General features: G+C 44.8%; 1 protein-coding gene across 1 annotated transcript in view; it reads right to left on the reverse strand.

The window, feature by feature from the left end:
• NUP107 (nucleoporin 107) overlaps positions 1 to 15522 on the reverse strand; it is a 76921-nt gene that overhangs the window by 37319 nt on the left and 24080 nt on the right. Inside the window, exons 7-10 of the mRNA XM_040344039.1 lie at positions 13929 to 14056; positions 10660 to 10708; positions 10373 to 10444; positions 8480 to 8568 (exon numbers count right to left, since the gene is read on the reverse strand). Coding sequence (XP_040199973.1) covers positions 8480 to 8568; positions 10373 to 10444; positions 10660 to 10708; positions 13929 to 14056 — 338 coding nt within the window. The remainder of the gene's footprint in view (positions 1 to 8479; positions 8569 to 10372; positions 10445 to 10659; positions 10709 to 13928; positions 14057 to 15522) is intronic.

Below are 15522 nucleotides of genomic sequence, written 5' to 3' on the forward strand. Positions count from 1 at the left end.
AGAGGAAACAGACCTCTTTAACCACTTGCTGTTTCGTCATTGTACATAAACAGTCAGATGGCTCAAAGCACAGTTCCAGGGAGAGCTGCACAGTGTAGCCATATAAATGGGCAACATTCCCTTAGACCCCCTTCCACACTGAGGTGGTTTTAAGGTGTTTTAGCACCAAGAATATCGTGCCTGAAAACTGCCTCTCATGCCTCCCCAGTGTGAAAGCATGAGTGCTTTCACACTGGGGTGGTGCGCTTGGACGGTAAAACAACAACAACAAAAAAGTCCTGCAAGCAGCATCTTTGGGGCAGTGTTGGAATGAATGGGCAGCCTGTAAAGCGCTTTGGAAGCTCCGCAACACTGGCGGTTTTAACCCTTCGGCCGCTAGTGGGGGGTAAAAAGCACCCCGCTAGCGATCAAAAAGCGCTGCTAAAACTAGCGGCGCTTTACCGCCAATGGACCCGCCGCCCCAGTGTGAAAGCAGCCTTAAGTCACAATCTTCACACAAGCAGACAGAGGTGGTAGCATTGCTGTGCAAAATAAATATCGGATGTGAGGGAAGCACAACGGTTCCTTTCGGATGACAATACATATACTAATATGAGTAACAATCCCTTAAAAGGTTTTAGAGTATAACTGAAGCTCATGTAAAACCCTAGCTAAAAAAATTGTTAATAAAAAGAAGAAGATGTTTTTGTTTAGAGAGTTTTGTCTTCAGGTGCCTTTCAGCACCTATGGAAAATCCACAAGGATGTTGTTAAACCTCCCGTAGATAATCATTGCCATGAACAGTATAACTAGTGGGTTATCCATGTACATAGATAATTTTTTGCAACCGCTTATATTTGTGACACCATACGCCCCCTTTAGAATTTGAAATACTATAATAGGGAGCCCTCCCATACTTGGCTCACCCTTGACGTGCGTTTGCTAAACATGTCAATACCTCAAAGTTGGCCTTTGTGCCATCAGTTCTTTTTTTACCACCACCTAATTACATTTAAGACAGGCCCATTTTATTATAGAGTGCACCAAGTTCTGTCTGGAACAAATATTTTTTGTTCGATGGTGTGAACTACATCCAGAACCATGGCCTGTGATGGGCACACATTTTGTGTCTATGTATAAAAATGCAACCATGGGTGTTTAGGGAAAAAGATCACATCTGGAACAAACTCAACTTTTTGGTTGGTACATTAAGGATACAGTTATCGTCTGGGATTGGGAGCCCATTTTGCACTCGGATAGTTGCGATCATCCCAAGTGGGATGTCATACCCAAAAGCGGGTTCTGTCGGTTACGAAAAAATTGTGTTTTGGCAGAAGATAACATTGAACGAGGTAAAACATTAGTTAAGAAATTTGTGGATTTTTAACCCTTAAAAGTACTCCACACACTGCACTATGTGCCAAGTGAAGCCCCCACAGCAAAGCAACATTACAGGCCGGCTCTGCCTCTTCCAACAGGTGGGGGGGGGGGGGGATCAGGCAAAAGATTTAATTGATCCGGAAGCTGCTTAAAAAGCCACAGTAACTAAGGTGCAGCTAAATGATGAAAGAATCATCCTGGAAGAAATCATCCAGAGTGTGATGTAGAGAAGAAAAAAAAAAACTATGCAAGAAATGATGCTTTTTCCAGTAGAGAGAAGAAGTCCATCACCTGAGGACACTTGTAAAAAAACAGAAGTTAGCTGGGAGGGGGAATATCTGTGCAAATGTTCAATCACCTAAAGGTAGTTGCATAAAACGCAGTCATAATGATATAAAAAAAGCCTGAGTCTTGTATGATCAGTTACATTTTTAACAATTTAGGCTGTTGCCAAGGACAAGGTTGCAACAGTTGCCTAGCAACAAAAAAAGGTTAGCATTGATCGCAATCTGTTTTATGACCCAAGTGACAGTTTTAGCTTTCTGTGAGAATGTGGAAAAAATAGGATTTTTATAACAGCTTACCTGTAAAATCCTTTTCTTGGAGTACATCACGGGACACAGAGTCTTAATCATTACTATCTGGGTTATATTCCACCATCAGGTGCTGGACACTGGTGTAATCAATTAGAACAGGAAGTTCCCTCCCTATATAACCCCTCCCATACTGGGAGCTCCTCAGTTTTTGTCCCAAGCAATAAGTGTCCCAATATCCCCAAACAAGAGGGGTGGGGACTCTGTGTCCCGTGATGTACTCCAAGAAAAGGATTTTACAGGTAAGCTGTTATAAAAATCCTATTTTCTTTATCGTACATCACGGGACACAGAGTCTTAATCATTACTATCTGGGATGTCCTAAAGCAATGCTTACTGAGGGGAGGGAGACACCAATAATGCAGACTGCCATCAGACACGAGGAATTCTAATGCTGCCTGCCGCATATTGTGCCAACAAAAAAAGGCTGCTTCCTCCTGCCGTCTTATGTTCACTTGATAGGATTTAGTGAACGTAAGCACAAACGACCAAGTTGCAGGTCTGGCAAATCTGAGTCATAAAGGCTTGGTAATGCACCCTGCATGAAGTGCTTACTATCCTGGTAGGGTGTACCCCAAAAAGAAACAGGGGGAAGCCCTCTCTATAACCACAAGCCTGAATAATAACCTGATGAATCAACATTTGACAATAGTTGATTTAGACGCTGCCTGCCCCTTGCTGGGGCCTCCTGGTAGCGCACCAACATCAGTCTTCCGTATCCGAGCAGCCGCTTCAGATAGGTCTTGACCTCTCTTACTATAACGAGAGAGCGCATAGCCATTTTAATAGCCGATCTGAACACTGCCCGCCCCATCTAGGGGCTTTCTGGCAACAAAACGTTAGATCTTTAACTGCTCTTATCTTTATTAAGAGAAAGCAATAACCTCTCCTTCCGCGGATCAAGGTCCTGAAAAAAAGGAAAAGGAAGGCAAGAATATCTTAATTCAAATGAACACTGGATCCTTCTAGCCAATAAGGTTGGGCGAGTATTTAACATCACCCTTCTTGTACCAATAATGAAGTATGGCTCTATACAAAGAAAGTTGCCAATACTCTCTTGCGGAGGCAGCCGCAACCAAGAACACCAATTTCCTCTTTAGAAGGATAAAGGGAAATATTTATGGTGCATCAGCCCAAGGTGCTGACTCTGTAAGCCAGCATACTGGATCCAATCCTCCGAGCACAAGGGCGCCTTAACTGGCGGACTTATACCCGTCACCCCTTGTATAACGGCCCAGATCAAGAGTGTGCCGAGATCGGACCCTTGATGTAACTTAAGGCCAGCTCCATCTCTTTTCCAATGTAGAAAGGTAAGAATTTTACCTAGGACCTACTACCAAGGATTCCACCCCTTGTTTTCACACCAGGAATATGGGCCTTCCATATCCTAGGATATCTGGTCCTGGAGGCCAGCTGTCCTGTATGAATCAAGGTAACTGCCGCTGATTCTGTACGCCCCGATCCTCAAGAATGCAGGCTATAACAGCCAGACCATTAATACCCATGTATGCAAGACAGGATGTAACCCTGCAAAGCAGGCCTGGACAAGCTGTAAGGGACCCTGGGTCCTCTACGATCAGTTCTGCTGTCCCTGCGCAGTAAGGTTGTATGGGCTATGCTGGAGCAATTAAGCCAGCTTCCGTTCTCTTCTGATGTAGCATGGAAGCCACGAAGGTTGCGGCCCTGGGGGGAGATAACACATAAACCAGCGACAACTGGGCCCCCAGGGTCACTAAAAAATCTGTCCCGCATGCGGGTGGATCCTTTGGCCTTGGCACAAAGTTGTTCAATCTCTTGTTGAACCTGGGACGTCAACACCCTTTATGTGCAGGGTAACGTTTCTGTGACATTTGGTCAGAAAAAAGTCGGGGTGTAGAGGCCAATCTCCCGGACCCCATTGTTGATGGCTCCAGCGAATCGCCTGCCAATCTAGCATTCCATGAAATGACAATTGACAATAGGCAAGGCACAAGCTCTTCTCTGGTAACCAAAGTAAACCACTAGAGAGGCATAGTCAGATTGTATTCAGACAGAGCAACCCTGTAACCTAAACGTTCAGGTCCTTAAGCCGGATGCTCCATCCGTAGCTCTAGAAAGCTAGCAGATAAGGCTCCCTAGGAGCTTGACCACCTTTCCCTGTGCCGTGGTCTCTTCCAGGCCTGGATTCTATCCCTAGAGGCCAGTCCTCGCAACCTGCTACCAGGTAACGGGTATGAAGGATATTCCCTTCTGCCAATCATTCAGTTAAGAACCCTAAACTGAAATTCCAGCATATCCCTGGGACAAGACTCCTAGGATAATGCTAAGTTAGGATCCACTCGTTCCAGGCCGACAGAGCAAAGTTTATATCAGCCTTGAATAAAACTGAGCATAGGGAACTGTGTTTGAATAAAGACGGCATATTCCCTCTAGACTGGGATCCCAACCCAGGAGTTCCAGATAATTAATCATGCTGGACTCCCCTAGGCCCAGCCATGCTACTGACTGATCTGTCAGCACGGATTTGCCTCGGAATGACATTACTGCTAAACTCTGGGCCTTTAGCCCTGCTAGAGGCGGGCCCTAGCAGCCTTGTAAATAAACACACATGCAAATAGCTCCCCCTATGTGCATGTGGCAACCTTTAAAGCCATATGCCTCTATGGAAGCGTGTGTTCATAGAAGCATGAGTTCATAAGAATATGTTTTCCGCAAACACACAAAAAAGGGGGCGTGCTGTATACACGCATACATATAGCATGTGAGCTATGAACAAGCATCCTGCAAGCAAGTATGCGCCTATGTAAGGCCAAGGAATCCTGTATAATTAAGGAAACCTAATTATAATGCCTCCTAAGTCAAACTCTAGGCAAACATGCATTCTTATGCGATTCAGCAAATTTTCATGCGATCCAACATCTATGCATCTTAAGCACTCCTGGGACCAAGGATTCTTGTATGATCGAGCACCACTGTGCGATCCAGCAATTTTATGCAATTAAGCCTTTTAATGCGATTTTTGGCATTTTTGCAGACACAACCTCTCTGTGTGACCAAATATGCCTGAGTAATCCAGGACTCGGGTGATCAGATAACCATGTGTGAACCCGCATCTTTATGCACTCCAGCATCTTTATGCGATTTCAGACCTTTTTGTGGAAAAAAGCCTCTCTGTGTGACCAAATATCCTTGGGTAATCAAGGATTGTGGTTTGTCAGGTAAACCTGTGTGATTCCGCATTTCTATGCACTCCAGCATCTTTATGCGATTTTAGGCATTCCTGTGGAAACAAGCCTCTCTGTGTGACCAAATACCCTTGGGTAATCAAGGATTCGGGTTATCAGGTAACCATGTGTGATCCCGCATCTTTATGCGATTTCAGGCACTCCTGTATAAAACAAGCCTCTCCGTACGACCAAATATCCTTGGATAATCAAGGACTCGGGTTATCAGATAACCATGTGCGATGTCGCATCCTTAAGCCCTTAAGCATTTCCATGCGATTTTAGACATGCCTATGGAAACAAGCCTCTCTGTTTGACCTAAATAACTTTGGGTAATCAAGGACCTGGTTTATCAGGTAACCATGTGTGCTCCCGCATCTTTATGCACTTAAGCATCTTTATGCGATTTTAGGCATTCCTGTGGAAACAAGCCTCTCTGTGTGACCTAAATAACCTTGGGTAATCAAGGACCTGGGTTATCAAGTAACCATGTGAGATCCCGCATCTTTATGCACTTAAGCATTTTTATGCGATTTTAGGCACTTTGCTGTGATTAAACACCCTTATGTGAACATATAAAATCATACGAACAAAATAACATGTCTCTTTATGTGATCAACAATAAAACATGCTTTGTTACCGTTTTTTTCCCCACATGCATTTTGAACATTCCAAACTCATGTACTTCATGCAAACATGGACTGTAAAGAGGCAGTTATGCTCTGCAGATGTGCGTCTCCGCAAACCTGCAACGTTAGCCATGTGTACAGCAGCAAATGTGCACCCCCCCTGTTGTGCATTCGGTTAGCCTGAAGCCAACACCAGGATGAGGACTTTAAAGAGACAGAGGCTCTGGCTGTCTAGGCTGAGTGAAGTTATATGCAGCTTGGATCTCTGAAAAGACTGCAGCTGCAACCAGAGCTTTTGGGGCTTCTGATAGTTTTCTCCTCATCAACACCTGTTATCTGTTCACTGACAGTGAACCTTCATCCTCAGGTCTTTCAATCCCTTGTTTGAGGATTTAGAGCAGGGAAAGGGACACACCCTGTTTTCTGCTTGTGAGGCTGCTGTGAATATAGCAGTTAACCTCTTATAGACCTATACATGCAATGCAACAAAAAACATATGCAGAGTGCTGCAATGTTGGGGGAGGCTCACGCCTGACAGGGCTGATAGCTAATTATGTGAGCTATCTTAAGTCTCTACAGGGGAGGATAGTATCATGCAAGCATGATAAAAAGGGGCCACCAGATTTAGGTGGTGATACCCCTTCCTACCCCTGAACCCTCTTTTACGGGGAGACAAAAGAGTCCTAAGCAAAAAGCAGAGGAACTTTAACCCTGGTGCATCAACAGCTGAACTTAGTCTAGCAAATAATGCTTGCTAACACAGCTAGATGCCGAGTAGGTGTCTTAAATGAATCTGTATCCAATTTCCACAAGGTGCTTACGTGCTCAAGCTACCGTGTCCCCCTGGCTTCTCTGACATCTGGGCCTTTTGAAGGGCCGCCCTGCGTCTGCACCATGAGCCGGCGCACGTGCGCCAGCGGCAACCACATCGTCCCCCCGCCTTCAAAGCGCGCCCCTCTCACGCACGCGCGCGTAGGGGAATGGTGGAGGCGGGGGGAGAGGGAGATCCCCCAAGGAGCCGTAGAGGCTACGAGGGACCCCCCCCCCCCATCGTGGCTGAGCCTGAAGCGGAGGCAGTAAGCCGCACCCTAGATCAGCTAACCTTGAGCTTCCGTTCCTGGAAAGCATGGCAAGCGAAACACCCGGCATGTCCTCTTAGGGCCCTTCGTGGAAAACAGATAAGACATACTCATGTAGGGGTACCAACCTCCTGAATGGGAGATCTATGGGTATTACAGCCATCCTGTCTCAACAGACATAGTGGTTTCTTTGCCAAGGCACACATGCATTATAGGCAAGACCCAATAGCCCCTTCAGCGGAGGACTAGGACCCACTAGGGGAGGTATATGGGTGCCAGAGCCATCCTGTCTCAAAAGACTTTGTGGTTAAGTTGCCCATGCATAGAAGCATAAAATAGGCGAGACCCATAATCCCCAATGGAGAACCCACTGTCGGACCAAGTCCCGTAGGTACCTCCGCTTACCTTTCCACGCTGCAGGGTATTGCAAAGCAAGAGGCCCAGCCTTCACCCCTCAACGCGGGCTTCGTCTCAGACCTTCAGGGACTGGGGTCCATAGCAGGTCACCTCTCCCCTGGACCTATATAGCACCCTGGCAACAGAAAAAATATTTGGTCTTTGACATCGACCAATGTACTGGAACCCAGGGTCCAGCTCTCAGAGAGAAGCATTATAGGCAAAACCTCGTTCTTCGTACCGAGGCCCAGGTACCGTCCACTTTGGCTATGAAGCACCTTGGACGGATCCGGATTTTATGGAGGCTTTTTACATCCAGCATGGATCCCTCCAGTGGAGCTCCTCAGAGCACATGTTAATTCGTGACCAACACCTTAGACACTGGTGAAAAAACTGAGGAGCTCCCAGTATGGGAGGGGTTATATAGGGAGGGAACTTCCTGTTCTAATTGATTACACCAGTGTCCAGCACCTGATGGTGGAATATAACCCAGATAGTAATGATTAAGACTCTGTGTCCCGTGATGTACGATAAAGAAATAGCAAATGCTCACCTATTTTCTCTCTTGCGCTGCAAATGTAAGCGCTTATTTAACCATGAAATTCAACCTTAGAACTGTTGCAGAATTTGCAGAAGTGCGCATGGGAACTTTTCAAAAATATGCATATGTATTTCAGTGTCCAATTTATCACACAAGTGGTATAAAGAAAATTGGCAACAGTTTAGCTACCACAAAGAGCAAGAAAGTTTCGATAAATGTCCCTCAGCGAGTTTCCTTTGCACAGAAGGAACACAAATATTTAAAGTGGTTGTAAAACCCTTTACAGACACTTTTTACTACAGGTAAGCCTATAATAAGGCTTACCTGTAGCTACCCCGGATATCTCCTAAACCTACACGGTTTAGGAAATATCCCACTATATCAGCATGTGACGGCGTCATCAGCACATGCGCGTTCATGCCGTTGCTTCAGCTAGTGTGCTGTTACTAGTGGCTCCTGCGTGGGAGAGACGTTTTTGCAGCTCCAGCCACATCACAGCTATACATACTAGCTCATTATGCCTTTGTCTTGCAGTTTTTTTGGTGGGTTCACAAAAACTTTAACTTTCATGTAACACTTAATAAAAATCAGTCACTGTGTAGGATTGACCAACACACTGAGAATATTACATTCAAGTAACACACTGGTACACTTAATACATAAACCTTTGTGTACATACCAGTATACAGCTTTCGCATAGTACTCAATGTTTTCAGAGAAATCTCCAACATCATCTTTAGCTATACTTTCTAGCCAGTCCACTACCAGCTGAAAACAGAAAATACAATTTTTACCAAGTTTTCTAAAAATGTCAAAATTCTATACATAAAGATGAAGGTAGTTGAGTGTCATGAGAGCCAACTGGGATGGCTTATGCTGTAAATCTTTAGGACAAATTGCATTCCAATACCAACAGCTAGAGGTCAGTGAGAGCTTGTTTCAAAGCTCTTCTACTGTTAAAGAATATCAATGTTCAGAGTCTGGTTACACTCTTACGCCAAGGTGCCGATTCCAGTACAATCATCGCTACCTGGAACAAGCTTCCGGTCTATAGAAAGTCTAAAAAGGTCATCTATCCTCCTTGTAAGTCAGTGGCCCGGATTCAGATAGGAGTTACGACGGCGTATCTCCGGATACGCCGTTGTAACTCTGAGTTGCGGGGTCGTATCTATGCGACCGATTCATAGAATCAGTTACGCATAGATTTCCCTAAGATCCGACCGGCGTAAGTCTTACACCGTCGTATCTTAGACTGCATATTTACTCTGGCCGCTAGGTGGCGCTTTCGTAGATTTACGCGAGGAATATGCAAATTAGGTAGATACGCCGATTCAGAAACGTACGTCGGCCCGGCGCATTTTTTTACGTTGTTTACGTTAGTCTTTTTCCGGCGTAAAGTTACCCCTGCTATATGAGGCGCATCCTATGTTAAGTATGGACGTCGGGTCAGCGTCAAATTTTCCGTCGATTACGTCGTTTGCGCAAGTCGTTCGCGAATAGGGCTGGGCGAAATTTATGCTCACGTCGAAAGCATTGGCTTTTTGCGGGTTAATTTGGAGCATGCGCACTGGGATACGTTCACGGATGGCCCATGCGCCGTTAACCAAAAATGTCATTTACGTGGGGTCAGCCATCATTACCATACAACACGCCTACCGCATGGAGAATTTTAATTCCGCGGGCTTACGTCGGACCACATACGCTACGCCGCCTTAACTTAGGGCGCAAGTTCTTTCTGATACGTTACGCCCGCTGATAGATACACAATTGTATCTGAATCCGGGCCAGTGACTCCTAAAGCAAAGGGAACCAGTTTCTTTTGAAACAAAGGACACAGACTCTAGAAGCAGGCAAACTAACTACTACTGTTGGACTCAGTCTAAGTAACTTTATTTATTTAGTAAAGGGTAAAATTTTGGTCCCTATGGACCAAACCTTAAAGCGGGGGTTCTCCCTAAAAAAAAATGTTTTTCTAGCATCTTATTCAGCATAGTAGCGTGAGCTACAGTATGCCTTTAGATTTTTTTTTTGGCGCAGTACTCACTGTGTAATCGCGTAGTAAAGTTTCAGGGGAATGGGCGTTCCTATGCAGAGGGCTCGTGATTGACGACCAGCTATGGCGCGTCACGCTTCACGGAAATAGCCAAAATAGGTGTTTGCTCTTCACGGCGCCTGCGCAGTCAGCTCCAATGTCTGTGCGCAGGCGCCGTATAGCGCCGGGAAGAGCCGAGACCTACTCCGGCTATTTTCGTGAAGCGTGACGCGCCATAGCCGGCCGTCAATCATGAGCCCTCTGAATAGGAACGCCCATTCCCCGCGGGTGTCTGAAATTTTACTACGCGATTAAACAGTGAGTATGGCGCCAAAAAAAAAATATAAAGGCATACTGTAGCTTGCGCTACTATGCTGAATGAGATGCTATAAAGTTGTTTTTTAGGGTGAAACACTGCTTTAAGAAATAACAGAAGAGTAAAAGGTTCCCAATAAACACTACAGCTGTACCAATCAACTTCTATTCATTAACAGGTCATAGTATGCAACCTTTTTGATGTCCCTTCGAGTAATACCTTACCTGGCTCTGACGAACAAGTAAATCTCGCTCAAACAGTTTATTCATTATCATTTTTTCAGTGGCATTTGGTGCCTGTACAGGAGAGGGGAATAAATAATTGAAAGCATGAACAAAGAATCCCAAACATAAAAAACATGGATGATATCAGGCTACCCATAAATCACTGCTTAGAATAAGAAACCTAAAGAACAAGATTTTTTACTCTTAGGAAAAGAACTGTACAAGATTTATAGCACTGTAACGTCAGACAGCAGGGATTTAAAAAAAGGGGAATATGGACAACTTACTGCAATATCAAACATATTTTCATCTTCTGTTGCACACTGTATCCGATCTCTGGAAAGCAAAAATTAGGATATTTATTTTTCTTTATCTATAAACCAATTAAAATTTAGACAAACTAATAATAAGGGTTGCAATGTGCAGGAAATGTGCAGTCAATACCCAATTAATCTGTGTGTGGCTGCTGCATGCTTATTCAAATTCTGTGGCTTTTTTTTTTTTTATCAGTCAGGGTTTCTAGTTACAATTGATCTTTAGTATACACCAGTTCCACCCAACTGCAGCAGCCACTCCATAAAGTAGGACCAGTGTATAAGGGGAGTACATAGGAGAGAGCAACACATTCATAAACAGAGGGGGGGGGGAGAGAATAGACAAACTAAAGTACCTTTAGGGCTGTTCAATCAAGTGTGTCTGTCAGTTCTTCAGATGGACCTGATCGGGCCCATCAGTCTTTTCTATGAAGTGAATACCGTGTTTCCCCGAAAATACACCCTACCCCGAAAATAAGCCCTAGCTGGATTATCGGGGTGGGCTGCAATATAAGCCCTACCCCGAAAATAAGACCTAGTCAATCCCTGTGAAAAAAAAAACGTTTTAAAATGCTTGCTATTGTTTCCCTTTTGCTGCTATAAATAAGAAAAACTTGTTTGCACCCACTGCTGCCCTGCCGGAGGTCCTCTTCTCTCCTCCCGGCTGATGTCTGCTGCTGCTTCCTCCTGTGCGCGCGTCAGCCAGGGATCTCGGCTAATGGGAGAGCTACCGCCAATCCCCTCCGCCCTCTCCAAGCCTCGTTCCTGCTCTGCTTTCCTGATTCGGCGAGACGTCCCGACCAGGAAGTTGCCGGCGCACACGTGAGTGGAGTTAAACTACACAGCGGAGATACCACAGTCACACCGCCGAGCCCTCCACAGCTTCGGTTCCCCCTTCCCACCGTTACCGCTTGGCCATACATCTCCCGTGGACCGGGTAAGACAGTCATAGCACAGACGTGCTGCCTCTGGGCTCCATACGCACCCTCCCTCTGCCAGTGGAGCCGTGCCTGTGGGTGACAGGTGCTGTACACTGCAAGGTAGACCGACTGATTGACTGTGTAAATTCCATCACTACACTGATCCCGCTTGTCAGTTACATTAATTTACAACACAGAGGATTGCTGGAATTTTTAAGTGTTCATGGCAATAAATATTACTTTGTTTTCACTATTGCATGGACAAAAATGGTATATTGATTTAGAGCTTGATATATGTTTTTTTGTTCTGCTCACCATTTTCACATGACTCCTGATGTGCCACACCATTTAGCTGCTGATCAATGCCTGGCAGAATCTTCTAATTATTGCAGCCAACCATCGTTTTATTTTCTCGATTTTTTATTGTATAATTACTTTTCCAGTCTTTGGCGACAAACTTGTTTTGTTGTTTATACCGTAAAAAAATAAGCCCTACCTTGAAAATAAGCCCTAGTGTGTTTTTTGTGACGAAAATTAATATAAGACTGGGTCTTATTTTCGGGGAAACGCGGTACGAGACGATCCGATCCTGTCCACCAAAAACAGACGGGTGGTGGTCCTATTCCCCATCCATCCGGCGGATCGGACCGTTGAGCAAGCGGAGCAGAGGCGCTCGTGTGTAAGTGGCCTGAGGGAAAATTTCCCCACTGAAAATTTTATAAATAAGGCAGTGATTCAACCCATGAAAAAGGAAACGAATGCTGTACTTGTCAAAATAAAAATGTATGGTGAGCCAAGCAACAGGTGTGAGGCATGTGGTTGCAGTGTGGTGATATAGGGTTAAAATGGGAGATTGTAAAAAAAATGTGCAGCGCTATAAAATGATAAACTAAAAAACAGTATTGAATAAATAAATGAATAATATACAACACTAAAATGTGAAGAATAAGTAGAAATTAGGTTGCGTTCATAAAAAACGCAAACCGTATGTAAACACCAAAAATGTGAACAATGATTAAAAAAGTGCAACAGTCAATAATTGAATCATGAAAGAGGGAATGAGCAAATTATCTTGATAAATTATTATCCCAAAAAGTCCATAGAAAACATTGATAATGTAGGTAGTGGTGAAAAGAAATCCAACTTTTGGGAGTGGATTGTGTTTTTTATTTAAATAAAAAAAAAATTACAATTCTTTTTTTTTTTGCAATTTTTTCTTCTTTTTTTTTTTTATCAGCCCTGTTGGGGGGTCTTTGGTGAGATATCAGGGGTCTTAACAGACCCCTGACATCTCCCCTTTGAGACAAAGGGACTAAGGACACAGATTCCCCAGTCCCTTTCTCTGCAGTCTCAGCTAAAATGAATGGACAGGAGACAGAGGCTCCTCTCTATTCATAAACTGAAGCATCGTAAAACACAGGTTACGATGCTCAGTTAGGTGAATGAACAGAGTCAGTAATCACTGACTCTGTACATTCAGAAAAGGTAGGAGCCGGATTTAGTGGCTCCTACCACCACTCTCCATCCTGACAAATCGAGGGGGTGGAGGAGGACATTGAGGGGGGCGCGGAAGGGGGAGAGCAGCAGGGAGGGGACACCGAGCACGGACAGCACCATGGAGGGGGACACTGAGCATGGACAGCAGCACAGAGGGGGACAAGGACCCGGAGGGGGAGAGCAGCACAGAGGGGGACACGGAGCACGGAGGGGGGAGAGCAGCATGGAGGGGGACTCAGGGACAGTCAGCAGTGATCAGTGCAGCTTTGGGGGGGGGAGTTACAAACACTGATCTCCGCTGTATAACTTTCACTAAAGCAGCTGAAAAAGGGGGCAGATCAGTGCTTGTAACTCTACCCGCTGCACTGATCACCCTGACTGCCCAGGTATCGGGTGAAGCATCAGAGCATTTCCCTAAGTACAAGTATTCAGGGAAATGCGCGGTATCGGGACAACCCTAGTAAAAAGCCCAAAAAATCGAATGTAAATTCCAAGCAAAAAAGGGAAGAGAAACTCCAAGGGGGTGAATACATTCCCAAGGCACTGCAAATGTAAACATCTTTCAAAATAGTTTGGGATGAGACCCCCCCCCCCCAAAACTAAGTTAATCTCTGTTAATGATGATTTGTTGATGTGAACCTTAACATTTAGTGGTTCAGTATTACAGAACAAGGCCAGTTGAATGTGACCAACTACTACTACCACCAATTTATGCAGTTGTAGACCAGTACATATTTGTCAAATTACAACTGCTTATATTATAAGTTGTGACACCTTTTCTGGTCTGTCACGATAAAAAGCATCCAAAATAAATGTAAAACAAACCTGTAAAGTGATGCAATGAGCCTCCAAGTTACCATTTCTTGTTGCAGAAGCCATAGTACACTGGCAGTTTTGGAAAATTTCTGCTGTCCTGGAGTGACACGGCTTACAATCTTTTTAAGTAAACCGACCTTAAAAAAAGAAGAAGAAAAAAAAAAAAGAAAAAAAGAAGAGGGATGGTTACAATGAAGCAAATGGCTAGGTTTTCCCGCATGCAGGCAATCTCACTTATGTGTATTGGGATGCAGTGGTTGCGCAGCCGCAGCTCCCAATCTATCCATGTGCGTGCACCCAAATGAAAGACATCTTTTCTAAAATGCTCACAATCATATTCCTGTGACAATAAAACAGTATTCCGAAACACTGCCATCCTCAGGAGAATTAGAGACTGGCAAAGCTGTACAGACAGCCCTGTATAACCCCTCCCATGCCGAGCATGCCTCAGTAGCAAGCAAAGAAAAAAAAAAAAAAAGGAAGGGAGGAGAGGAACACGTGTCCCATAAGAAAAGAAGTCACAGGTTTGAACAAAAAATACTATTTTTAACAGTCAAATTAGAGGACACAGGATAGAATTCTGAAACACTAGAACATCCAAAATTCAGTCCAATTGAGGGGCGGGCAACAGCAAACAGTGATAAAATGGGGCCAAAACAACAGGTTAAAATGGAACAAAAGTCCCCAAAATACTCCCTCCACTCCAACAATGCAATGGCTGCAAACTCCCGTACTGGTTAAAGTGTTACTAAACCCACACAGTAAAATAAATCAGTCTGCGTATGCAGCATAGCCTGCTTGTTATATCAATGTGTAACGTAAAGGGTGTTAATCCAGTGCATTGTGTTAAAAGGCAGATTCTTCACCGTATCTAGGGAAGGCTAGCTAACACAGGCAGAGAAGCCGAGCAGCACATGCTCAGTTGTGTTTTTTATGCTGTAGAGCAGGGGTGGGGAGCCTTTTTTCTTCGAGGGCCATTTGGATTTTTGTAACATCATTCGGGGGCCGTACAAAATGATCAACTTAAAAATTAGCCTGTTATAGCGGGGATTAAAACGAGTCCCCCCCCCCCCCCCCCCCCCTGCATCACTGGACCCCTCTACATTACACAGCACCTGCATCACTGGACCCCTTTACATTACACAGCACCTTGCACCTCTGGACCCCCTTTACATTACACAGCACCCTGCATCACTGGACCCTTTACATTACACAGCACCCTGCACCTCTGGACCCCTTTACATTACACAGCACCCTGCATCACTGGACCCCTTTACATTACACAGCACCCTGCATCACTGGGACCCCTTTACATTACATAGCACCCTGCACTGTGCAGGACATTAATACATGAGTTACCATGACCATTGACCAGTGCAGGACATTTACCTAGGGTTGCCACCTGTACGGGATTGACCCGGACAGTACGGGTTTGAATCATGTGTCCGGGTCTCCTTCCGCCTTCTACCCGGACACATGATTCAAACTGTACTGTGGCTTAGCTGGTGGGGAACACTAGTAGTTAAAGTTGGTAGGGGAAAAGTTCTTATCCTTATACAGCAGTTCGGACAATTTAATCTGAGCCCCAATGTCCTCTTCTATA

The sequence above is a fragment of the Rana temporaria genome, chromosome 3 (assembly GCF_905171775.1).
Source record: "Rana temporaria chromosome 3, aRanTem1.1, whole genome shotgun sequence".
Lineage (NCBI taxonomy): Eukaryota > Metazoa > Chordata > Amphibia > Anura > Ranidae > Rana > Rana temporaria.